At 46.9% G+C, this 26,526-nt stretch overlaps 1 protein-coding gene across 5 annotated transcripts; it reads right to left on the bottom strand.

The window, feature by feature from the left end:
* Positions 1-52: 52 nt before the first annotated feature.
* Gtf3c2 (general transcription factor IIIC subunit 2) lies at positions 53-20,600 on the bottom strand. Of its 5 annotated transcripts, XM_036170766.1 has the most exons (21): positions 20,322-20,600; positions 17,362-17,424; positions 15,254-15,512; positions 14,766-15,087; positions 14,382-14,510; positions 13,788-14,064; positions 10,911-11,005; positions 10,388-10,465; positions 9,556-9,654; positions 8,979-9,206; positions 8,711-8,822; positions 8,441-8,549; positions 7,043-7,068; positions 6,283-6,412; positions 4,109-4,253; positions 3,534-3,695; positions 3,289-3,376; positions 2,944-3,072; positions 1,827-1,976; positions 1,631-1,738; positions 53-1,199 (listed from the first exon to the last, which is right to left on the bottom strand). In XM_036170766.1, the coding sequence occupies exons 3-21, from the start codon at positions 15,486-15,488 to the stop codon at positions 981-983; spliced, it is 2,841 nt and encodes a 946-aa protein (XP_036026659.1). In that variant the 5' UTR covers positions 15,489-15,512; positions 17,362-17,424; positions 20,322-20,600; the 3' UTR covers positions 53-980. The 5 variants fall into 5 exon arrangements, with proteins under 5 accessions (XP_036026659.1, XP_036026660.1, XP_036026661.1 ...); XM_036170767.1 differs by lacking the exon at positions 17,362-17,424; XM_036170768.1 differs by lacking the exons at positions 17,362-17,424; positions 20,322-20,600 and adding an exon at positions 15,892-15,915.
* Positions 20,601-26,526: the final 5,926 nt, after the last annotated feature.

Genomic DNA, 26,526 nt, shown 5'->3' with positions numbered 1-26,526 from the left:
CAACAATGTGACCATATCATGAAGATCAAAAATCATGACTTGTAAAAGAATGATTGAAATAACTAAAGATATTTAATCTAGAGAAAAAAAAGACTTGGGAAACACATGATAGCTACTGGTAAGTACTGAAAAGGGCGCTCACAGGGACGAATGATTAGATCTCCTAACACCCACTAGTAAATTAAGAGGTATACTCTTGACTTGATAGAAAGGAAGATTTTTTTTCTTACTTTTTGGTTTTATGAGATAGCCCAGACTGAATGCAAAATTGTGAACCTCCTGCCTCGGCCTCCCAAGTGCTGGGATTACAGGTGTGCACCATTATACCCAGCTTCAAAAATTTTAAAAACACTACTATCCAGGAGTGTTCAGTAGTGTCAAATGATCAATGATTGGGAATATTTCATAAGCAGGAGCAAGTAAGAGCTGGCTGCTGTCCTCCTGGTAGGGAGTTTAAGGTGTTCCTCAGTTAAAGTATTACGAGCAGCTTCAGTCCAATAAGTTACTGTCACCCCCATTGGGCCTGTGTGTTGGTTACTCTAAAGAGGAAGATTGGAAGGCAATAACATCAAATCCTGGAAATCCACAGGAGCCTTCATGAAGATATCCTTTCCGACTCTCCAAACACCCACTCACAAGTGGTCTCAAAAACACCCAGTACCTTTACTTAGCTTTACCTCCTTCACAATATGCTCAATATGAGCAATTTGACTCCCAAGCCTAGGTCAGGCCTGAGTGTTTCTTGTGAGCCACGGTTTTAGGCATAGGAATTGTTATGGAGGGGGAGCCCCCCTACCTGCAGGGAGCTGTGACCATAGAAGTCTGTGGAAGGAGAGGGATTTAAGGAATTCTGGGCAGGTAGGCCTAAAGATCTAGGCCTGGCACCATCACTGTCCAGGAAGGGCCCAGGTCCTATGCTCTGTGCATGGGAGCAATTTGATCTTGGCAGACTTCAATCCAAGAGTTCTGTGTGGACCAGACTAGGGATTGGGGGGAAGGCAATGGCTGGTTGGAGAGAAACCAGGCCCTTCCATTGAAAAGGATGTTTGGAACATAGCATTGAAGTGGGCTCGGCTTTCAAGCTGTACACGGTGAGCCAGTGGGGATGTGAGTCCACGGACAAAATGGATCCGAACCAGCCCTGACTGCCCCCCAGATACCAGCCATCCATAGGAGTCCAGGTTTGGGCTGAAACGTACCTGTGAAGAGAACAGGAAACCAAAAAGGGCCTCAGAGGTTGTATCTTAGGATAACCCCTAACTGTGTAAGCTTTAAAAACAGGTCACCACACCTTTAACCCCAGTACCCAGAAGGCAGAGGCAGATATATACCTATATCTCTGAGTCTGAGGCCAACTTGATCTACAAACTAAGCTCCAGGATAGCCAGGGCTACATACAGAGACCCTGTCTCAAAAACACCCAAAAACCAACCAACCAAATAGATAAAAATAAGTCACTATCAGGAGGACTAGAGCATGAAAGCCTGTCAATGAATGAGCTCTAGGACCCGGGACCCAGGAGAGGTTGTCAAGGCTCTTCTCCTGCAGCCATCTCTGCTGACTTTTAGTTGCTCATTCCACTGGTCACAGGCAGATGGAGGGTGGGAAAGATGCAAGACAAGGCTCTCACCTTGTGAATAGCTTCAAGTTGCAGCCTGTCCAGGCAAAGCTGAGAATGTCCCTCTCCTTCCTGCATGCGAAGCATGGGTTCTCTACGGAGCAGGTTGTGGAAGGAACTCTGGGGAACACAAGTGCAATTCCTTAGAAACTCTGCTGTCTAAGGTTTCTCTCTTCTAATGCCACACTGATTTGTAACCGCAACTTACCAGATCTGTATCTTGAAAGAGCAAGTAGTGGTGATTGATGGTCTCAGTGTACGTTCTCGCTTTGGGAGGATTGGGGGTCTCAGGGGAGGTCGAGGAGTCTTGGTCTTCGGGGCTATCCTGGTACGCTATCAGATCTGCTTTATATATAGGCTAGGAGAAGAGCACAAGATTAGCATCTTACATTTTAATTTTTTTATCTACAACTGCGTGCATTCACACATGCCGTGGGGTACACAGGGAGGTCAAAGAACAACTCTTGGGAGTCCATTTTCTCTTCTATCCAGTGGTCCCAGGGACTGAACTCAGCACACAGGCTTAGCAGCCAGTGTCTTTATATACTGACCTATCTCTCTAGCCTGAGATTAGATTTATTTTATTTATTCATTTATTTTGGTTTTTCAAGGCAGGGTTTCTCCATGTAGCCCTGGCTGTCCTAGAACTAGCTTTGTAGACTAGGCTGGCCTCTGCCTTCTGAGTGATGAGATTAAAGGCGTGTACCACAACCTGCGATTAGATTTTAAAATACTGAACACAAAAGCAAAAAGTAAACTGGCTTACTGTGACAAAGTCTCAAAAGTAGGGAGAATAAAAATACGCCGGGCAGTGGTGACGCACGTCATTAATCCCAGCACTCAGGAGGCAGAGGCAGTTGGATCTCTGCAAATTTGAGGCCAGCGTGGTCTACAAAGCGAGTTCCAGGCTAGGGCTGTCACAGAGAAACCCTGTCTTGAACAAACAAAAGAAAAAAACAAAGGAAAACCCCCAGGCTAGCACAGTGGCTGTGGGTAAAGGCTCTGGCAGCTAACTCTGGTACCCTGAGTTTAATCTCCAGGATCTAGAGGGTAGAGAGAGAGAACTGACTCTCAAAAGTTGCTCTCTGGCCACATATGCACCGTGGCATGCACACCACCTCCCATAGACACACAAAATAAATATAATGATAGTAACAATCCTTAAAAACATGCTCCATTCCAATAGGGTAGAGAAGACTATACCTAACTCCTTGCCACAGCAAGGACAGTATCAGAGCTTGGAGACCAAGCACTAGTTTGCATCTCACCAGGAGTAGACAAGGCAAGTAGAGTATGACCTAATGGATGGATGTCCGCACACTTACAAATCTCCTTTCTGCAGGTTTCTTGACATTGATTGGGTTTGATGCCATGTCAGGTAAAATGGCTGCGATGAGCTCCCCAGATATGTCTCCTGCAGCTACTGTCCCAAGCCAGTCTGACCCTGAAAGACTCTAATAGGAAGAGACGTGTTCATTTCACCCATCCACCATTCACTCCTGCGATAGTGACTTACAGCCTGAGGCCGACACACAGAAACAACTCATGTCTCTAACACTGGTTATCACATACAGCCCCTCCTCATGCCCTGAGTCGCTGTTTGCCCCCGACTACTGCAGTGAGCAAACGGCATCTCCTGCATACTAAAGCTCGGGGAAGGAGAGGCTCACCCAGACGGTGCCTTTTCGTGGAGCAGTAAAGTAGGCCTTAAAACCAAGGTAACCAGCATCGATGTAATGAATTCCACAGAGCCCATAACTACGAGAGAGAGAGAGAAAATAACCATCCCTCTTCTCAGACTGTTCTTTTCCTAGAGAATTCAAAACCACCCAGAACAAGCCCAACCCTCCTGTCCCCGGCATGTGTCCCAACCCCTAGGGCCTGTCCCACAACTCATATCCTCATCTTGCCGTACGAGGCATAGCAGTTGTCCTGAGCCACCGTGACACCATTGTAGGGAAGCAGCCAGGAAAGCTCTGTACTCAAGAAGCGCTTGATGCAGTTTATTGGCTCATAAGGTCGTCGAAGATCCCAGAATTTGATTTTCCGGTCACTCCCCGCAGAAACCAGGAAATGACTGCCAAGATGGGAGATCAAATCAGAGCCAGTGTGGAAGAGTCAGCCCACTGCAGTCTTCCCTCCCACAGACTTTTTAATTAAATTTTGTTAAAGTTTATTTTACATACCAACCAGTTTCCCCTCCCTGCTCTCCTCTTGTACCCTTCCCCCATCCACTCCTCAGAAGGGTAAGGCCTCCTTCCATGGGCATCAACAAAGCATGGCACACCATGCCCCCACCCCCCCACCCCCACCCCACATCAAGGGTGAGCGAGGCATCCCACCATAGGGAACAGGTTCCAAAAAGCCAGCTCACACACCAGGGACAGATCCTGGTCGCACTGCTAGGGGCCCCACAAACAGACCACAGTACACAACTGTCACCCACATGCAGGCAGCCTAGCATGGGTCCCCAGCCCTCTTATTCTGTACCTGTTAGCTTTGCACCACTGAATTGTACGAACAGCCTGGTCATGGGCTAGGAAACACTGGAAGGGGTATAGCTTTAAGGAGCCATCAGAGAGACGTATCCGTTGGAGGGGTGAATTAGTGGGAAGATTCCAGAAAACCACCATGCCTAAAGTAGGGACAGAATATGTAGGCATTGAAGCAGTGGTTCTCAACCTGTGGGGTCATGACCCCCATGACAAACCTCCAAAAACATTTGCGTTAGGATTCACAATGCAGGAAGATGACAGTTATGAAGTAGTAACAAAATAACCATGGCTGGGTCAGCACACTTGAGGAGCTGTTAAAGGGCTGCGGCTTTCTAACAAGGCTTTTGAGTCTGTGTCCTCATTTCTTTCTCTGGGACCCCAGACTGTGAGTTCTCCCTCCCAAGCTCAAAGACCCAACACGACATCAGCTGAATGTAACAGCTCAGTCCTGGGCCTGCACCACAAGTTTCAGTTTGAGTGTATATGACGGCTGCTAAATAAAAGGTTTTTAAAATTTTTAATTATGCATATGTGTATTTGTCTATGTGTGGGTATGGGCCTATGTGAGTGTATGGATGCCAGAAGAAAGTTTTGGATCTCCTAGAGCAGGAATTACAAGTGGCTGTGAGCTGCCCGATGTGGGTGCAAGAAATGAATTCAAGTCCTCTGCAAGAGCAGTACATGCTCTTAACTACGGAGCCATCTTCTGGGCCTCAAAGTAAGAGTTTCAAAATAGTGCATATCTGCTGCCAGCACGTGCTTATAACCTCCGTATTCGGGCTGAGGCAGGATGATCTGCCTGGGACACACCATGAGAGCCCTTTAGAACAGCAGTTGGCAACCAACAACCAACAACCCGACAGGCAGTGTTGCCTTTTGTGTTTGGTACTTGGGACTGAACTTGTCTCATGCATGTCAGGCAGGTGCTGCACTACATGGAACTGGAGTTCTATCCCACTGTCACTCTTTAGCATGCCGCCTAGGTTGGCCCAACTCCCAGCATCCTTCTGTCTCCATCTCTAATGTGTTGGGACAGTAGTTATCAGTCACAATCCTTGGCTTAGGCTGCCTGTTTGGTAAGTTATACTGAAACACCTTCACACCTATTCATTTATGCAACATCTGGAGTTGATTGCATATCCAAAAAGCAGAATTTAGCACCAACAATGGCAAATTAGCTCATAAAACCTAAAATCACTACTGTTTGGTTCATTACAAAAAATTTCTAGTTCTGCTCTACAAAATGCAGAGGAAAAGACAACAAATGTACATTCAGAAAACAACTTGACTTAAAACAAGGCTGGCAAAGGAGAGGTACTCAGAAATGTAACTCAGATGAAAATGAAAGATAAAGGGCATTAAAAACCTTATATACCTAATTTAGGGAGTGTAGCATTTATGAACCTTTTTCAAAGAACAAAACAAATACGGTAAATTGAGGGTAAACAATGAAAACAACCCAGCAATGGAGGCAGGAGACTGGGCTGAGAGACCTGGGAGACAGCCATTTGGTCACTCCAGCTACAGCAACTTATCTCACACATGCAAGGACTGACTTCAATCACAGGGACCGGGCGGGGGAGGGGTAACAACAGTAGTAAAGCAGGAAGACACAGATTCTGACAAAATTATAGTGACATTTCTTCTTTGTGTATCCTTTTTTACAATGCTTAAATTTTTATGAAGATTTGTTTTCTGTTTTGTTTTGTTTCTCTGTGTAGCTTTGCACCTTTCCTGGAACTCACTCTGGTCCAGGCTGGCCTCAAACTCACAGAGATCCACCTGCCTCTGCCTCCGGAGTGCTGGGATTAAATGTGTGCGCCACCCCCGCCTGGCTAAGATTTGTTTTATTTTATGCGTGTGAGTATTTTGCTTGCGTGTCTGTCTGTGCACCATGTGCATGTCTAGTGCCCAGAGACCAGAGGAAGGCTTTGGATCCCTGGAACTGGAGCTACAGATAGTTGTGAGCTGTCAGGTAGGTGCTAGAAACCAAACCCAGGTCCTCTCTCTGTAAGAGCAGCAAATGCATGTAACTGCTGAGCCATCTCTCCAGCTCTGCTTGAATATCTTCAACTATAATATAATACTATGCTTAACCAAAGAAGGATACAATCCAAACCCAAGCACATATAAAAAGCTTCAAGAGCAACAACAGGTCTTGATTTTTACCATTATAGTATCCTGCAGCCAGATGGTGGTGGGGCCTGGTAGGCATCCAAGCCAGGCTAAGGCACTGACCACATTCAGAGGGGTCTGAAGCTTGCACAGACCCCACCTGAAGGGTTGCCAAACACTGAACCTGTAAGGATAGAAGAGGTAAGATTAGGATTAGGGGTTCTTATCGTTTGAAATAAAACTCTAATCAGTTTTATTTTTAAGATTTATGTGTCATGGTGGTGGTGGTGGTGGTGGTGGTGGTGGTGGTGGTGGTGGTGTGTGTGTGTGTGTGTGTGTGTGTGTGTGTGTGTGTGTAGAAGCATGTGTACCACATAACTGTCTGGTCCCATGGAATTCAGAAGATTCGAGGTCAGATATCATGGAACCAGAGTTTGGATGGTTGTGAGCCACCATGTAGGTGCTGGGATTCAAACCTAGGTCCTCTGCAAGAGGAGAAATTGTCTCCAGCCCCTTAAATCAGTTCTTTTTTATTTTATTTTTTGTTTTGTTTTTTGAGACAGGGTTTCTCTGTATAGCCCTGGCTGTCTTGGAACTCACTCTGTAGCCCAGGCTGGCCTCAAACTCACAGAGATCCGCCTGCCTCTACCTCCGGAGTGCTGGGATTAAAGGCGTGCGCCACTGCCGCCCAGCTTGATCAGTTCTTAATCTAGACAAGGGATGCTTTTCAGAAGTGAAAGACTCACTGTGGAATCTGTAAAGTAAGGCTCTAGGCAGATGAAGCCCCCACTAAGAGAACAGGTTCCTCACTCACCTTGTAGATGGCAGGCTTCATAGCATCTGTGTGAGAAGAAAGACAAACAGCTGACGCTCTGGACCCCAGGACCGAGCTCCTCTTCGGGCCCTGCTGTTCCAGCAGGAGCTCTTGCCTGGGCCATGCTTTCCTTCCTTCTTTCTCACCTCTCCACCTGCCCCACTGTCTTCCCGACACGAGCTCTCCTTCTCTGAGAACCACTAACTCCTCCACACAGCCTTCTCTCCTTTCTGTGTCTAGACCTCTACTCATTTGCTCAGGACTTCGTTGTCATTATCCACTTGCTCTCTCCTTCCTGACTTGCTCCTCCATTTCTATGTAAACACACTCTACCAGCTCCTCTACAAGGGTGAATTAAACATGGGAAGTCAGGTGTGGTAGTGTAGACCTGTAATCCCAGAACATGGTAAGTGGAAGGAGGAGGAAGAGAAATTCAATTATCCTCAGCTATGCGGTAAGTTCAAGGCTAGCCTGGGCCACATGAGAGACACTGCTTCAGAAAACAAACTAAAAGAAACACACAAAACCTCCTTTTGGCCCATGGTCACCAGCCACCACACTCATTTATTTGCCTACCTTTATATCCAAATCTTTTATTTTTTTTCTTTATGTTTTTTCAGACAAGTCTATCTATAGAGCCCTACCTGTCCTAGAACTCACTCTTTAGACCAGGCTGGCCTTGAACTCACAAAGATCTACCTGCCTGCCTGTTATCAGGTTCCCTGTTATCTCCAAAGTTTCTGAAGAAATTATCTGTGAGGCTTGTCCAATCTTTAAGCTGCATGCAGCTAGAATAGCTAAGAATGTGGCTCAACATGAAATAGTAACTCTACTTAACACATTACCAGACTTTTCATTTCTTGGCAATTCAACTGTGGAAATGAACTCTGTAGGTGACATCATCCCACAATGTCAAAGGGCTGGACATGCCTGATTCCCTATTTCTGCCTCAACCTACTCCCCTACAGACTACCAAACACAGAACATCCTAGGGCTTACCCCCCGATTCCCTGAAATACTCAATACCGTTGGAGGGAAACAAGATCTGCCTTTCTAGACTCTTCTTAAAAGATCTGTCTAAACATAGGTGAGGAGGAGGGGCCGAGACCAGCATCAGGGAAAGATGGAAGCTAGAGAGGGTGAGTCCCACTGGTCAGCCTCAACCCTTAGCAACTCTTTACATTGTCAATTATGAGGGCACAGAACGTGAAGGGGGGTGACTAGTAAAATGCTGAAAGAGCCCAGTTAGTCTGGAAAAGAGTGTAAGCTCAAGAATGAACAACTGACGTCACAGTATCGTCACAAAAGCCTGACCGATATGCTTTTACGTTTGAGACTGTAGGTCCTGGGAGGCAGACAGGCCTGAGAGCTCCCCACCACTGCGTCTGTGTTACTTACCTGGAGGCTGCTGAGCCAGGAGGGCCTCAGGATGCGGCAGACTGAACAGCAGCACCTTCCCATCCGAGCAGGCCAGGGCCAAGAGACCCAGGCGAGGCAGGAGAGGAGCCTGGAGGGTGAGAGCAGATCTGCGCTGAGGTCTGCTGCTTTCAGGTGCCTCTCAGAACTCCTGAGGCATGGGATGCTAGGAAAGCCCACCCACCACACTCTAACCTTCCTTCCTCCAACCCTAAGAACACCCAGAGCTAGCCCGCAGTCCACTAGAAGTACCTTCCGAGGAGTTTCTGGATGTTCCCATGCCCCACTGGGGCAAAACTTGAGGTCCCAGATACAGCCACTGTCACAAGCAATCCCATAGACAAAGTGGGCCCTGTTGCCAGGACTGGAGAAAGAAACACGGGAGACAGTAGGTAGGAAGAGCCCAGGACTAACAGCACTCCGTCACTTCCCTGTCTTGTCTCAGCCCAATGCAAGCCCTTCCTTCCCGGCCTGTTTCTCCCTCACCCCTGCCTGTGCCAGTACCCCAGCCCCACCTCACCAGCTTTCCTGCTGCAATGTCCCAAGGCCCCAGAGCTGCAGCAGCCCAGGGCCTGAGTGAAGCTGGCTCAGTGGGTGTGTCTCATTCATGTCTGGGCTGGAGAAAAGGGCCACATACTGTGAGGCTGCTGACCCTTCAGGCACTGGGCACCAGTCCAGAGCCCAGAGTGGTCCTCCTGTGAAGAAGGACACATCCCAGCGTTCTGGATGTGCTGTGATCGAGCTAAATCTAGAGAAAGGTCAGAGAGTAACATAGATATTAGGAAACTAAGGACAAGATGGAAGTTCTCACTGGAACAGGTATGAAAATCAGTCTATGGCTGGAGCAGGCCTCTGCCACGATTCACATCTCCTTCCCTTCCCTCTCAGAAATGAACTCCAGCTCATCTTCGAAGATGAGAGGCTGTTGGTTCATGCTCAATGCGTGTCATCTTGTGAACTGGTCTTCTTCCCAAGTCCCGGCTTGCAGAGAAAGCTGGACACTGTCCGTTAGAGGGCAGGGCCAATCCGCTAACCCTCGCAGTGCTCCTTCTTCCTAGCCCTCTGACAAGCAGAGGGAAGGGCCGAGCGGCTCTCACCGGTTTATTCTGTAGATCGTGCCGTCCTCGGGAATCCCCTCACGGTGCACCGAGAACAGGGGGGACTTCTCCTCCTGGGGCAGGTAGGGGGCCGCTTCCCTGTGGGAAGAGAACACCAGCTCGACCCCGGAAGAGCTTCGCCACACAGAATTCCCACTGTGCACTCGATTCTTTGTCCCCAGTCTGTCCTCTCCTTCAAGGCTGCTTTGGTAGTTACATTGTCACTTGACAGGACCTACCATCGCCCACTGGGGGGCAAGCCTATGGGCACACTTTGAAGGGGTACCTAGATAAGTTGTCTCTGGGTAAGTTTGTGAGCAATTTTCTTTTTTTTCCTTTTTTCCTTTTTTTGGTTTTTCAAGACAGGGTTTCTCTGTGTAGCTTTGGTGCCTGTCCTGGACTAGCTCTGTAGACCAGGCTGGCCTCGAACTCACAGAGCTCCACCTGCCTCTGCCTCCCAAGTACTGGGATTACAGGCATGCGCCACCCCCCCACTCCCCCCCCCCCCCCCCCCCCCCCCCCGGCGTGAGCAACTTTCTTTTATTCGGTTAATTGAAATGGGACAATTCACCCTAAATGCCCATGGGTTTGGGTCCTGGACTACATACAATAGAAGCTAGCTGAGCACCAGCACCCACTGATCTCCACTTCCCAACTGCAGATAAAGAGCAACCAGCTGCCTCACGGTTCTGCCAAGACTTCCCACCATGACACACTGGCGCCTTTGACTGTGAGCCAAAATAAATGCTTTCTCCTTTAAGTTGCCTTTGCCAGAGTATTCCATCACAGCAATAGAAAAGTACATCAGCTTCAGAGATGTCAGTTCACTTACAGCTCAGATAACAACTGCCACTTCCAGGCTACTGGAATCCATTCAGCAAACTCCCAGAATGAATGCTGCTGTTCTCGGCTAGAGACAGAAGAACATTGATGGAAAAGGAGAGAACACTAGAACAGCACTGTCTAAGACCGTTTTCTGTGAGGGCTAGAGTCACCAGCACTTGAAATGTGCTCAAGAATTACAGAGAGAGCCGGGCAGTAGTGGCGCACGCCTTTAATCCCAGCACCTGGGAGGCAGAGGCAGGGGGATCTCTGTGAGTTCGAGGCCAGCCTGGTCTCCAAAGTGAGTTCCAGGAAAGGCACAAAGCTACACAGAGAAACCCTGTCTCAAAAAACAAACAACAAAAAAAGAAAAAAAGAATTACAGAGAGATCTTGCCCTTAACAGTGTCACTCAGTAATGAGCTAATGAACGACACCACACTCCACACATAAGCAGGCTCCTCCTCCACCCCCTTGCCCACAGGTGGTCCTTAGGCTCCTCCTCCACCCCCCTTGCCCGCAGCCCTCACTCACAGGTCCTTGGTGAGATGCAGGCACTTCCAAACAGGAGCCATGATGTAATTGGGTAAGCCATTGGGAGCCATGCCCCGGCAGTGCGGTTTCTGCTTCTGAGGATCAAATTGAAGAAAATCTAAACATTCTAGGTTGGAGAAAATCCCAGAAGATAGCTTTCTTTCTCAGTTTTTACCTTTCCTTGGTTTTTACACATCCTCCCAACTGCCCTACCAGCATCATCTCAACAGACATGTGGTGCAATGACTATCTATCAAAGCATTCTCTGTTCGCCTTTCTCCAGTCCTTCGGAGGACTGTCATACACTTCCTGAAACTCCTGCCCTGGGGGACACCAGCACTCCTTTAGTGACCCTCCCCCAGGTCAAGGAGGGCATTCTTTAGATACATAGTCCTGGAATCTCACCCATAGCCCAGGATGACCATTATCTTTAAGCCCAATTCTAAAGCTTACATCATAATAAACTTGGCTCAGTCACAACTTTTCTACAAGCTGTAGGCCTACAGAGCCACATTAAAGACTAAGGCAAAAAGAAAAATCAGAACTCAATTAAATTAATAAATAAATAAATAGGGGCTGGAGAGACGGCTCAGAGGTTAAGAGCACTGACCGCTCTTCCAGAGGTCCTGAGTTCAATTCCCAGCAACCACATGGTGGCTCACAACCATCTGTAATGAGATCTGGCGCCCTCTTCTGTATACATAATAAATAAATAAATTTAGAAAGAAAGAAAGAAAGAAAGAAAGAAAGAAAGAAAGAAAGAAAGAAAGAAAGAAATAGGGGCTAGAGAGATGGCTCAGCAGTTAAAAGCATTGGCTGCTCTTCTAGAGGAACCAGGTTCAATTCCCAGCACCCACATGCAACTCCTAACTGCCTATAACTCCAGTTTCAGGGGATCTGACACCTTCACAGAGACAAAACATGAAATAAAAATAAGTAAGTTATTAAAAAAAAAGGGGGGCGCTGGGGATTTAGCTCAGTGGTAGAGCACTTGCCTAGTAAGCACAAGGCCCTGGGTTCGATCCTCAGCTCAAAAAAGAAGGAGGAGAAAAAGAAAGAAAAGTTAAGTATGGTGGCTCACGCCTCTAACCCCAGCATTTAGGGGAGAAAAGAGACCCAATCTAAAAAAAAAAAAAAATACATCGGAGAGCGATAGTGATAGAGGGGGACATTCAAGTCTACCTCTAGCCTCCACACACATGTACACACATATGGGTAAGTACACACACTTACACACACGTGTACCTACCCAACAAAGCTCCTGTCTATGCTGGTTGTGGCGGTGCACACCTGTAAAGCTAGTGCTAACACAACTGTGGCCGGAGGGTCAGTGCTGAGACCAGTCTGAACTACTCAGAGGTAAAGCCCAGCTTGAAGCATAATAAGAACATGTCTAAAAATATTAAAAGTTGTAGGGCTGGCAAGATGGCTGAGCAGGCTGAGCTTGCTGCCACGTCTGACGACCTAAGTTAGATCCCTGGGCCACACAATGGTGGGAAGAGCAGACTCTCGAGTTGTCTACTCCATATTCACTCCAGCACACAAGTACCCAGACACTATTTGGATGACAGTCTTTATATATATATATATATTATATACACACATATATAATATATATATTATATACACAGACATATATACACTCTTTAATATTTTGGATTTGTTGCATTTTTATTTTCAAAAACTAAAACTGATCTCAAAGAATCACTTGATTACTGAGGGTCTTAGAGCTACCTTAACTGCACACTCAAGGCACACACTGGAGACCAGATAACTACACTGCGGGCTCGTGGCCACAGACACCTCCCACTCCACATCCTGACACCTACTGGCAGGATGCCCCACAGCCGGATCACCTCCCTGGTGGGTTCTCATCTCTGCTTTCCTCATTGGCTGACTAGGACTCTGTAACTTTCATCTGCATAAATGAAAGCTGTCTTCTGGGTGTCAACTGAAGCTTGTCCTACTTTCTACCCACGTTCTTTTTTGACTTAAAAAGATTCTGCAGCTTTAGCTGGAATGTTAAAAGCAGTCGGGCCTGGCGGCCCAGGCTGATAATCCTAACTGCTCAAGAGGCTGAGGCACTAGGATTGTGAGCCCAAGGCCTGCCTGGCTACAGAGTGAGGTTAGGGCCACCCTAGAAACTTCGTGAAACTGTGTCTCAAACTTTAAAATAGAAAAGTGAAAGATGTTAAAAAAAAAAAAAGAGCTGGGTATGTAGGTCAGCAAGAGCACTTCCTAACATGCATGAGGACTCAGGTTCAATCCTCAGGACCACAAGAAAAGAAAAAAATTCCAGACATGAATGGTAATGCTGCACAATAGTATAGATTTCTTTTTTTGGTATAATAAAGCCACAGAACTGCACATTTTTAAACGGTAAGCTTATGTTATGAATATTCACGACAGTCCAAACCAAACAAACCAGCACGTGTTGGCTGACCAGTGTAAATCCTGTCATCCTCTACCGATCCCCTATGACACTACTACCCAGACCCTGCTCTCTGCTGCAGTCCATGCCCCTCTGGGGACACACCACCCTGGAGAACTGCACCTGCCCTTCAAGGCCCAGCTCAAATGCCACCCCTCTGTAAAATGTGAGCAGTTAGTACCCTCCACCAATCTAAGTCATTTTGTAGCACTCAGTAGAGGCAGGATCCTTGTCCAGACGTGTGCTTTCTAGAAGAAAACACTCTGGAGTGAGCCATTTTATTCACGGTGTTCCTCCCCTATAACCTCTCCAATACATCACATTCCTGAAGTTTTCCCTTTTCTTGGTACTAGTTTTGGCTATGAGAGGTCAAAGTCATCCTTCTGGGTACTCAGGTGCTTCCTAAAATTCCCATCTTCCCACCCTTTTTCGTCAACTCAAGTTACCCCTGCAGCGGGTCCTCGTGGGGTGCTTCGGGGTGCAACAGGCTCAGGATCAGAGGAGTTCTCACTCGGGGCCTCACTTTCCTCCTCATCTTCACCCTCGACCTGAAGAACAAAGTCTTCATCCCGAGCACCTCCATCTTCGTCACCCTGAGAGGCTGCTGGCCGCGTCTTCTTCGGCTTCGTGGGGCTGCTCACCTTGGGACTCTTAGGGCCGGACAGCGGAGCAGGCAGGGCTGTTGAGAGCTCTTCAGCCAGTTCCTGGAGGTACAGCAGTGCCCTGTGGGACAAGGTGGAGTCAGAGCCATGCTCGCAAGCACTGAACGGAGCCCACATTTCCAGACTTATTGTTTTACTATCTCAGCAATGCTGTGAAGCAGATGCCAGTTTCCCCTTCCCTCCAATAGATACATAAAGAGAAGTCCAGGAGAATTAAGTGACCTGGCATAGGCAAGGCAGGTACCAAGGATCTGAGTCCCAGCTTTCTAACTCTAGGCCAATGCACTCTTTACTCTAACACACAGAACATAAAGGGCAGGGGAAGAAGGGGAGGCACAGAAACATTGAAATATATTGAGTGGTAAAAGCAATGAAGACCTGGGGGAAGTCTGTGAAAAATGTGATGGAGAGCCAGGTGTGGTGGCGCACGCCTGCAATCCCAGCACTCGGGAGGCTGAGGTGGGAGGATCGCAAGTTCGAGGCCAACCTGGGTTAGGCAGCGACACCCTGTCTCAAAACAAAAACAAAACAAACAAAAAATGTGATGGAGTATGAGGTACAGAAAGAAATCATTTAGATACAAAAGTTAGCAACACATACCCACCACAGTGGCTTTAAGAGCTACAGGGCTGACCCCACCCAGCACCCAGACACCACCCCTACTTACCTGATACCTCACCAGTCTTCCCATCTCTCCAACATCTGCCCCACCTTCCCCCCTCTACCACCACCCTCCACCAGGCTGTGTCCCACAATCCTTACACTTGCGCAGCCCTTCGGCGGGGTCGTTCCCCAGAAGGGGTCTCAAAGTCCTCAGGGGGCCTCTTTGGATGTGGAGACTCTGGCTGATCTAGGCCTTTGGACAACTTCAGAAGTAGCAGGTCTCCCTTGGACTTTTGACTTCGTTTCTTAGGCATAGGGGTGGACAGAGGGTTGGCCTGATCTAAGAGACCAGGAACCAGAGGGGTGGATGGAGGTTTACGTTGCTGAGGCCTTTTAGGGCCTCTTGGTGTCCTACCACCTCTCTTCCCGGGAGGCTTTGAAGCCCTAGGGTTTGAGATCTTGGACATCTCTGAAGAAAGATCTGTAGAGAAGAATATGGTCTATGAGATCGGATCAGAGCTCAAGGTTCTTTGGGGTACAGTATACAGTACCAAGTTCGTAAGAATCCATGAGCTCAACATGCTCTCTCTTTCATCTCAAGCTAAGTAAGCATGGAGAGACAAGAAGAGCTAGGGCAAAGCACATACCTTGCTGCTCCAACCTGGTGAGGCTTTCCTGCTCTGGAGGAAGCCTCCTCTTGTCAGAAGAATCCTCAAAGCCAGACAAAGGGGTAGGCAGTGGCATCTCAATGGAGGCCTCCACACTGGAGGCCTTGACATCCAGCTGGCTCAGGTCTTCTTGTCCAGGAGAGTCTACCACAATCATGTTCCCCACGGGGTCGGCCTCCCCCAGGGCAACATAGCCGACCCCGCAGGTATCCATCAGCACCCCCCCAAAATGGCTGCCCTGCACACAGAGATATAGCAATGAGTGGAACACTGAAGCTATTTGTAGAGGCTCAGAGTTTTCTCTTTTTCCCTTCATCCCACAACAAGAAACCCAAGCATCCTGATTGATCGTTCATTCATTTATTCATTCAAGTAACTACTGGGGTGGTAACATGGCTTAGTAGGTTAAGATGCTTGCTGCCAAGTCTGGAGACTTGAGTTCAATCCCCCTGGTCCACACAGCATGCTGCAAGGAGAAAACCAACTTCTACAAGGTGTGCTCCGACTTCGACATGCTCACGTGTACCCCCCCCTCATTCCCCCGCCCCACACCACGTTATTATGTCAGGAACTAGCAAACGATAAGACAAACAGGAGCTGAACATAGTAGTGCACACCTGTAATCCCAGCTCCCGGGAAGCTGAGGCAGGAGAGAGGCTGTGATTTTGAGACTAGCCTGGGCTACACACAAGCCCCTGTTTCAGAAAAGAAAACAAAAACAACAAAAAAAGACAAGCAAGATGCTACCTTCTTGAGATTTACATTCTCATGTAGCACAGTAAATAAGTAATCAGATAATAAGCTACTGTCTATTCACTGCTTACTACATACCAAACATAATACTAAATGCTTTATGAATATTTCTTAAACCTCATATATCTTCATAAGGATATGGAAGTGAATATACAATTAACTTAATTCTTACTAAAAAACAATAAGTCGAATCATACTCAGATCCCTCCCACAAGGGAAAAGGAGATAAACTTATGCGCCTCTAGGAAAGAATTGTAACTTCCTAAAAACAGACTAAACAACAGCTGCCAGGCAGGTGTGACGGTGTGGTGGCAAAGTCCTAGTTACTATGGAAACAGGAGCAAAAGGGTAATTGGAGCCCAGGAATTTGAGGCCAGCTTGGGGTATAATACAGCAAGCCTCTTACTAGTAAATATACAGGGTTGCCAGATACTATAAAACCTAGGCCAAGCTAAAGTAGGGTACTCAGAGGCAACCTCCAGTTCTGTGTATGTTAGTAAAGGAGCAGATTCCCTAGAGAATAAGAGCTGAGCTGGACTAAGTAGGGTAGCACACTTTGAAATCTTAGCACCTGGGAGTTCAAAGCTAGCCTGGACTACATGAGATCAGGAAGGAAGGAAGGCAGGGAGGAAGGAAGGAGGAAGGGGGGAGGGAGGGAGGGAGGGAGGAAGGGAGGGAGGGTAGAAACAAGAGTAAGAGTTTTCTAGAACCTAGCCATCGACGTTACATTTGAATTGGGGAGAGGGGTGCCTATTGGCTACAATACAATTAAAGACCATCCTATCACATTAAGAGAACTTTCTCATATCAAATAATGGACTAAAGTACCCCAAATCTTAATGAACCCAGAAAAATCAGATCTATAACCACAGACAAAGGGCTGGCAGAAGGGCTGACCACAAACCAAAACTTTGAGCAAATACAACTCCGTAAGGGTCCAGATTCTGGTCAGGACAACCCGTTTGCCTTTGACAAGGGGCAACTCCCAGGAGGGAACACTCCATAGACTGAGACATAACTAAAGATAAAGAACTCACCAAGCTCAATGGAAGAGTGTGCTCACATGAATTCTAAAAGAAATGCACAAGCTAAAGCCCCCACCTACCTCTCTTCTTGTAAGTAGCTCTAGTCCTATTGTAAATGGCAGCAATAAACCTCTACCCCAAGTGGTGAGGCTAAACGCAACCCCATATGCTAAAGATACTGTGTACGGTATCATTGCTCTTTGGTAAAGAGAAGACCTGCATCCCATTCAAAACCAGTAATAAGCAAAAAAGGATCCAATGTGGGGCCTATGCTCAGACAGGACAGGAAGAAAAAAAGTTGAAAAGTACCTTTCAAAAGAACTATTCCAGAAAACAGAAGGGAATTTTCAGCAAACACAAAAACTACAGGACCTAGGGAACAAGAGGAACAACGGCAAGGCAGTTTAAGTAGATTGCAGCCACAGGGAAGGAAGTAAGTGAAAACATAAATTCTTAGAGATTAATCTGCAGAAAGAAAAACAGCAAATTCAAACTATACTGCTAAAAAGTGAGACTAAGGGGCGAGTTTGAGAGAAGCCACAGGCCGCAAGGAGGAAAGGGGCCAGTGACAGAAAAATGACAGGACGGAGAAGCTGAGCGGCGGGCTAACAACTCAGGGGCTTTGCTGCCGTTTTAAAGACAGGGTTTCTCTGTGCTGCCCAGGCTGGCTTTGACCTGACAGAAATTTGCCTGCCTCTGCTGGGATTAGAAGTGTGCTCCACCTTCCTGGTTAAAGTACTTTATGGTTTAAAAAAGAAAGCAAGTGTGATGGCACACACTTGTAATCCTAGGAGGCGATGTGAAGAGGTCAGGAGTTCAAGACTAGCCTGTGTGAAACATAAGAGATCTTGTCTCACAAATAAAGAAGAAATGAGAAGAGAAAAAAACAAAACTTCAAAAAATTTAGTAGAAGAGGTTTGGGGGTGTTGGCACATGCCTTTAACCTCTGTGAGTTCAAGGCCAGCTTGGTCTACATCAACTTGCCTAGAACACAGTTAAGACTCTGTTTTAACCAAAACAAAAAGTTGTAATAGAAGAGGGGAGGAGTGGGTGGTTGGCGCCTGTAACCCAGCAGAAGGCAGCAGAGGCAAGAAGATGGAGACTTCCAGACAGCAGAGATACAGGAAGACCCCGTCTTCTCTCACACTCCCCCTCCTCCAAATACTGAAACAAGGAAGACCTCAATTTATAGATCAAGGCAGCTTGGGGGAGGGGTGTCCCCTGCTGGAGAGATGGCTCAGCAGTTAGGAGAACTTGCTGCTCCTGCAGAGGACCTGGATTTGGTTCCCAGCACCCACATAGTGGCTCACAATCAACCAGAACTACAGTGGTGCACAGACAGACATACATGCAGGCAAAATACCCATATTCATTAAATAAATAAATAAATAAATAAATAAATAAATAAATGGCTTATTGTGGGGGGGGGTCAATAAAGTTTTTTGTTTTTTTTTCCTGTTTGTTTTTCGAGACAGGGTTTGTCTGTGTAGTTTTGGTGCCTGTCCTGGAACTCACTCTGTAGACCAGGCTGGCCTCGAACTCACAGAGATCCGCCTGGCTCTGCCTCCTGAGTGCTGGGATTAAAGGTGTGCGTTGCCACCTGGCTTTCTTATTTCAAATTTAAAGGTTTCAGTTGGCCATGATGGTGAATTCTTGTAGTCTCAGCCCTTGGGAGTTGAAGCTAAAGGATCTGGAGTTCAATGCCAACCCCGAGTAAAGAACTGTCTAAAATAAAGGCCTTGCAAAATAAACAACAACAAAACAATATTCTGACTGTAGTGAAGACGAAAATCTATCTTGTTTGGGAGTTTGTAAGATTCTGCCTATCTGACTTACTACAGTATTCAAATTTGATTCATGGTAAATACATCTGTTAGCCCATAACTTTTTTCAGAGTGACTCAACACACACACACAAAATCCTTTTGAAGATTCACTTCTGGTGAAAGGCAGTGGCAGTGAGTGGTTTACTTTCTTTTTTTGTTTGTTTTTGTTTTCCAGACAGAGTTTTTCTGTGAGTCCCTGACTGTCTGGAACTAGTTCTATTGACCAGGCTGGTCTTGAACTCACAGAGTGCTGGAATTAAAGGCATCCGCCACCAATGCCAGCTGAGTGATGTCATTTCTACTTAAGAGTTTACAAATTTTGGATAGTAAAGGAAGAAGTTTAGTAAATTCTAATTAGAGTTTTACATCTCAAACGGTTTGATTCCCTTGCTGCTTCAGGTTGCTAACCTGACTACTTGGGCAAAAGAAAAACCAATTAGATAACACTACATCATAAACATGGGCTCACTTCACACACACTGGTTTAACACTGTTCCCCAAGGCATTCCTATCATCCAACTGGTGACTTATCAGATATTTTTACTGGCACAAAATGAACATTTTCATTTGGCTGTATTTTTATTTTAATTTGCACCGAAGCCTGCAACTCACATTTTCAGTTTATACTGCTAGAGACCAAGGAGTGTAAACTTGAAAAGTAAAACAACTTGAAACGATTATGAAAATGGCACAACAGTTGATAACGGTAAAAGGTAACGTTAGCGAAGGATTAGCTTATATAACAATACGCTCCCAAAGGCAAACATATCTGATCATATCCTAAACCTCTCCAGTAAAGTGAATTGCCTCCTGTGGGGGTGAAGTCGCCATCTCTGTCTTGCCCAGCCGACGGCCAACTTGCCGCGGAATAAAAAGACCAAACAAGGAAACATAACTGGCCCTTGGCTGCGCCAATGGGGTTGCAGCGCGCGGGGCACAACCCCCGGGGTTAGAGCCACTTGGAGGAAAAGGCTGAGACACACTAAGAGGGAACCGAGCACAAGGAGAGGGACAGACTGCCATCAGTCTAGACATCACCACCTGCCATTCCCCAATCCTGGCCGTGGGGGCAGCTTTCTCCACTAGCCTGTGCAGCAGGCGTGCCCCGATCTCCCTAAGCCTGAGGACAACTGCAGGTTCACCGAGTCCACGGGGAGCACCGCAAACAGCGCGGAAGCCTGGCCCCGGGTCCCTGCGTTACACACACCGCGTGGGGGAAGAGGGTAAGACAGGCTGGCAGAGATGGGGGATGCCCAGTGGCCACAGTGGGGACTGAGGCGGGAGCGCGACGGTTTTCTGGAGTCGCGCAAAGGCTGGGAGGCGCGCTGCCTTGCGCGGGGGTAAGAGCGGAATCGGGAGTCGGTTCCCAGTGCCTTAGCGCTACGGCGAAAGAAGGGGAGGAGTAATTCTGGGTCCCCCGCACACCCCGTTGCGGTACACTCACCCGCGCCAAAGTCCTTCCGGAAGTCCAAGTTCGAAGATGGCGCCGCCTGTCGGGTCGCGGTTTTATGACGAAATCTCGAGCGGCTCTCCCTTGCCCCGCCCCCGGCACAAGGTAAACGCCAGCTTGGGTCGGGAGTGCGTTCCCCGCCGAGTTTTCTATTAAACTCTGTGTTCCATAATGCAGCGCGGCGCGGCGCGGCGCGGCGCGGATCGGCGCTGAGCCCTCCGACGCCCGCGAGCTGGAGCTCGGCTTCCGCGGCCCTGGGACACTGCAGGGCCTTCTGGGAATTTCAGCAACCGGAAGGGGAGGTCGGCGCCTGCGCGGCACGGTGGCTTCCCCAAGCGGGCCTTGCTTTAAAAGCTTTGAGGTTGCTGTTGTCGCGCTGTGCCCGTCGCCCAGCGTTCGGGCCTGCAGTGCCACTCGGGCACGCGGGCCTGGTGGCGAACAGAGCCAGACCACACTGATTGCTAACTGCAACCCCGAGCTTCGACGGACTAGGAGACAAACCCTCGCCGCCGACTGCCAGAGAGGATCTACTGAATGAGCAAAAGACTGGAAGAAAATAGCAAGGAGGGTTTGGAAAGAGGCCGAGGAAGGGAAGAACCGGGGGCACGGGGGCGGGCTAGGCTAGCCTGGGTGATCGTCAGCCCTACCGCCAGGCCCCGCGCCACCCCGTCTCTGGGAGTGCCTGTGATGGAGCAAACAGATGCAGCAAGTTTGTCTGAGCCATTTCAAACCATATATATATCTATATTTTACAGGGCTGCCCACACCCAGGAGGAGGGAGAATAAAATGAACAGGAAAGGGTGGAACGAGCCAGCCTTTCCTTTTCCAAATAGTCGTGTCCATTAATTCCGTCGGTGAAACGTTGAGGAAAAGTGTAGAAGTCGGGCATAATGGCGCACACTTATAATGCCAGCATTTGGGAAGTGGGGGCAAGAGGATCAGCAGTTCAAGGTCAACCCCGACTACTTGGAAGTTGGAAGCAGCCTGGACTATATGAGACGTCTGAGAAAAAAAATGAAAATGAAAAAGAAGTAAGGGAAAAGCGGGGTATGTCCGCTCCCTCCAATAGTCCTTAAGTTCTCAAGGCTGAAGCAGGACGATCTCTTGAGTCCAGGACTTAAGGCCCTACTTGGGTAACCCAGACCCTTTAAAAAGAAAAAAAGTATGAAATTTAGGCAAAACCTATAGGAGGAAAGGAAGGAGAAAACCAGAACTGGTTTCTCATATCCCTTATGTCCAAAGGCAGCACTTTGAATGGATATCTTCCTCTAGGTATTGGCTCCTCAACATTGTAGAGGGAGTCACAGATGTACTTCTGTAATGAACAAAATATCTTAAAATCTTCCTGCCTCTGATTAAGTTCCCTTTGATTTTTATCATAAAATTAATGGCTTTATTTTTGAAAAAGATGCCCTGTAGCCCAAAGTTCAAGATACAACGTGTAGTTGGTTGTTTGGGTTTTTTGAGTGCTTACCACCTAGCTCCCAAATAAATCACACAGGGAGGCTTAGTCTTTCTTATAAATGCCTGACCTTAGCTTGGCTTGTTGCTAGCCAGCTTTTCTTAAATTGTTCCATCTACCTTTTGCCTCTGGACTTTTACCTTTCTCTATTTCTGTGTGTGTGTGTGTGTGTGTGTGTGTGTGTGTGTGTGTGTGTGTATATATATATATATATATTTTTTTTTTTTTTTGAGGTGAGGCTCAAACCCAGGGCCTTGCACTTGCTAGGCAAGCGCTCTACCACTGAACTAAATCCCCAATCCTTTTTTTTTTTTTTTTTTTTCATTTTATTTCTGTATATCTTACTTCCACTCTTACTCCATGGCTAGCTGGGTGGCTGGCCCATGGTGCCTTCCTCTCCTAGTTTTCTTGCTCCTTCTCCCATATTTCTCCCCCTATTTATCCTCTCTCCTGCCTTGCTATTGACCCTTCAGCTCTTTATTAGACCAATCAGGTGTTTTAGACAGGCAAAGTAACACAGCTTCACAAAGTTAAACAAATGCAACATAAAAGAATGCCACACATCTTTGCATCATTAAAACAAATACTCCACAGCATAAACAAATGTAATATATCTTAAAATAATATTCCAAAACACAAAGGCATCAAGTGAAGATTTTTCAAACTTCACTAACCCTGTGAGCAATTAATTCATTTCTCAATGTTGATATAACACATTTGATGTATTTATGCTCAAATTCCCTTCTTTCTCAATTCCATCCCTTACCCTAGGAGCTAATCATTGACCTACTTCAGCCTCCTAAGTATTCTCATTATAAGCACAAACCTCCATGCCTAGTTTGTCTTTTTGTTTATTTATTCTGTTTTTGCTTTTTGAGACGAGTTTTCCTCTGTGTAATGGTCCTGGCTGTCCTGGAACTTGCTTTGTAGACCAGGCTGGCATTGAAATCACTGAGATCCGCCTGCCTCTGCCTCCCAAGTGCTGGGACTAAAGGCGTGCACCACCACTGCCCGGATTGAGTTTGGTTTTTTTGTTTGTTTGTTTTGTTTTTTGATATTTTTGGCCAGCCCTGCTTTTTGAGCTATAACAATCAATTGTATGGATTTGTTTGGACTCTGATTCAAAGTAACCTACTGTAAAAAGCCAATTTTGAGACAACCATGAACATTTGATTATGAGTTAGATAATTCTAAAGAAACGTTATTATGTGTGAACTTCTGTTTTGTAGCTGAAGACCGAACCCAGGGCCTAGAACCTAAAAACTTCTGTATTTTTAAGAGACACAGGGTTGGGGATTTAGCTCAGTGGTAGAGTGCTCGCCTAGCAAGCACAAGGCCCTGGGTTCGATCCTCAGCTCTAAAAAAAGAGAGAGAGAGAGAGAGAGACATTGAAGTCTGCCAGCATGAAAATGATTGTCTGGGATTTGCTGTAACTTCAGCAAAGGAGAAGAGAAAGAAGAGCTGCCACCCTTGTGTACCCCCCCCCCAATTAAACGTAATAAAATCAAAAGTGTAAGTGAAACCCAACAACTTGGAGGTGTTGCTCAGACTACCCTGCTCAGCTGAAATCCATCCAGGAGAGAATTCAGAATCCTACAGTCTGCAATCTGAGGAAACAAGAGCAGCTGAGGAGTTGACAAAGGAGCAAAATGTGACCTGAGAACACAAAAGAAGGCACCGCCCAGCCACCGAACCAGATCACCAGAATAAGTATACATCTTAAGTAAGTTCCCATCTCCAGACTGGCACATCAGGTCTCTAGCTCCTAGTCCCTACCCATCAGAGTCCCAGCTACCAGGCAGTTACCTTTCCCTGCTCCCGCACCAAAACAAACAAACAAAACAAAACAAAACAGTAACAACAACAAAAAAACCTAAAAGTGTGGCATATTTCAGCACGTGGGAAGTGGCAGTGGGAGGAGCCGAAGGTCAAGGCCAACACCAGCTACACAGTTCAAGGCTGTGAGTCCTTGTGTCGAAGGATACAAAAAGCGGCAAGTTTTGATAACTGTTGCATCTAATGATGAGTATTCTCACACAATTCACTCTCCCTTTGTCCTATATGGAAATTAAAAAAAACAAACCAAAAACAACTGGGCAGTGGTGGTGCACGCCTTTAATCCCGGCACTCTGGGAGGCAGAGGCAGGTGGATCTCTGTGAGTTAGAGGCCCGCCTGGTCTACAGAGTGAGCTCCAGGACAGCCAGAGCTACACAGTGAGACCCCTGTCTCAAAGACAAACAAACATCTTTACAGACAACATAGATGATTTCCATTCCAAAGCTTATGGTAGCTTGACTCTCAATTCAGGTCCAGTTTACCTACCTTGGTAGCTTTATCTCTCAGTGTTAAGCTTCTGTCTTAGCATCAACAATACTTAAATCTGCAACTGGCCATTTCTGCTATGAACCATTTTTTTAAGACTTACTTATTCATTATATTTACAGCATTCTGTCTGGATGTTTGCCTGCAGGCCAGAAGAGGGCACCAGATCTCATTACAGGTGGTTGTGAGCCACCATGTGGTTGCTGGGAATTGAATACAGGACCTTTGGAAGAACAGTCAGTGCTCTTAACCTCTGAGCCATCTCTCCAGCCCAAGAACCATTTTTTCACATTAAGCTATATCCTTTGCTGATCTACCTCCCAATTCTTTTACTGAGTCCTTTTCCAAGGACTCCCATCAGGTGTTACCCAGTGAAGAGAACCATGCTAGCTTGACCCAGTCACCACATTCAAGGATCCTGTTTGTGTTGCCTTTGGCTCACAGTGAAGATAGTTTGTGTATCTTCCCATATTATCCACTAACCCGAAGACCATAAAGGCAGAGCCAGGCATTGTGGCTCATGCCTACCAATCCCCAGCACTTGGGAGGCGTGAATTAAGCCAACCCTTTTTGTTGTAGAATATTAAGAAGTGATAGATTTGTTTTAGTGTTGCATTATTTTGTTTTGTTTTGTTTTTCAAGACAGGAATTCTCTGTGTGGCTTTGCACCTTTCCTGGAACTTGCATTGGAGACCAGGCTGGCCTCGAACTCACAGAGATCCGCCTGCCTCTGCCTCCCGAGTGCTGGGATTACAGGCATGCGCCACTAATGCCTGGCTAGTGTTGCATTCTTTTATGTTGCATTTGTTTAACTCTGTGAAGCCGTGTTACCTTGCCTGTCAAAACACCTGGCTGGAGAGATGGCTCAGAGGTTAAGAGCACCAACTGCTCTTCCAGAGGTCCTGAGTTCAATTCCCAGCACCCACATGGTGGCTTACAGCCATCTGTAATAAGATCTGGCACCCTCTTCTGTATACATAATAAATAAAATAAATCTTAAAAAACAACAACAACAACAACACCTGATTGGTTAATAAAGAGCTGAATGGCCAAGGAGAAAGGATGGGCGGGGCTGGCAGGCAGAGAGAATAAAACAGGAAGAGAAATCTGGGAAGAGGAGGACTTCAGGAGCGAGCCAGCCACACAGCCACACAGCCAGACATGGAATGAGAAGGAAAGAAAAGAAATATAGAAATAGAGAAAGGAGGCCTGGAGAGATGGCTCAGCAGGATCCAGGTTCAAATCCCAGCACCCACATAGCAGCTCGCAACTGTCTGTAACTCCAAGATCTGACATCCTCACACAGACATACATGCAGGCAAAACACCAATGAACATAAATAAATGTTAAAAAGGAAAAGAGAGAAAGGTAAAAGTGTTATGAATTGACAAGCAGGAGGCCTTGGCGGGTTGGGCCAAAGTGCCCCTGTAGGTGAGGGAGACATGCCATGCAGACAAGTTGGCAGGCTGCAGACATAGAGCTGTGGAAAGTTACATCATGCAAATACATGTCCACATGGAAAGTTTATTAAGTGGGGAGGGATTTTTTCTTAAAGGGGACTTTATATAAGATGACCTCAGGACACTGGGCAGGTCCTCAAGGAGTGGTTCAGAATATACAAAAAGCCCAGAAGCAAAAGGTAGACGGGATAATTTAAGAAAAGCTGGCTAGAAACAAGCTAAGCTAAGGCCAGGCCATTATAAGTAATAATAAGACTCCATGTGAATTTATTTGGGAGCTTGGTGGTAGGCCCCCCAGAAAACCAAAAGAGTAAAACCAACAATTTTTTAAAAATTATTTTTATGTGTATGTATGCCTGAGTGAGTTTATTTTCCCACATGTGTGCAGGTGCCTGTGGGGGTCCAAGGGCATCAGATCCCCTGAAACTGCAAGTCGACACTTGTGAGCCACCATTCCCAGCAACATAGCCAACGATTCAAAAAGAGAAAACCAAGAACCCCCAATTGGCCGGGAACATGGCTGAGTCAGGCGAATGCTTGCCTGACATTCATGAAGCTCTGGGTCAGTCCACAGTATCTCATAAACTGGTGTTTGTACACATCTGTATCCCCAGGACTTGGGGGACTATGTAGCCCAGGCTGGCCTCAGACTCAGATCTACCTCTGCTTCCTGATTGATGGGATTAAAGGTGTCACTTCAGGTTCAAGGCCATCCTTGTCCACAACCCTAGGTTCCATAAAACCCTGCCTTGCCTAAAAAGCCAAAATCTTAAGGATTTGAGTTCAGACTGCTGTGACCATATCCTGATTCAAGTTCTGATGAACTGTGTTGGTTTTATTGTTGTTTTGTTTTTTGTTTTTGTTTTCCAGACAGGGTTTCTGTGTATCAGTCCTGGTTGTCCTGGAATTCGGATTTGTCCACCAGGGTGGTCTGGAACTCACAGAGATCCGCC

Source organism: Onychomys torridus, chromosome 21 (genome assembly GCF_903995425.1).
Source record: "Onychomys torridus chromosome 21, mOncTor1.1, whole genome shotgun sequence".
NCBI lineage: Eukaryota > Metazoa > Chordata > Mammalia > Rodentia > Cricetidae > Onychomys > Onychomys torridus.
This window is presented reverse-complemented; position numbering and strand designations above follow the sequence as displayed.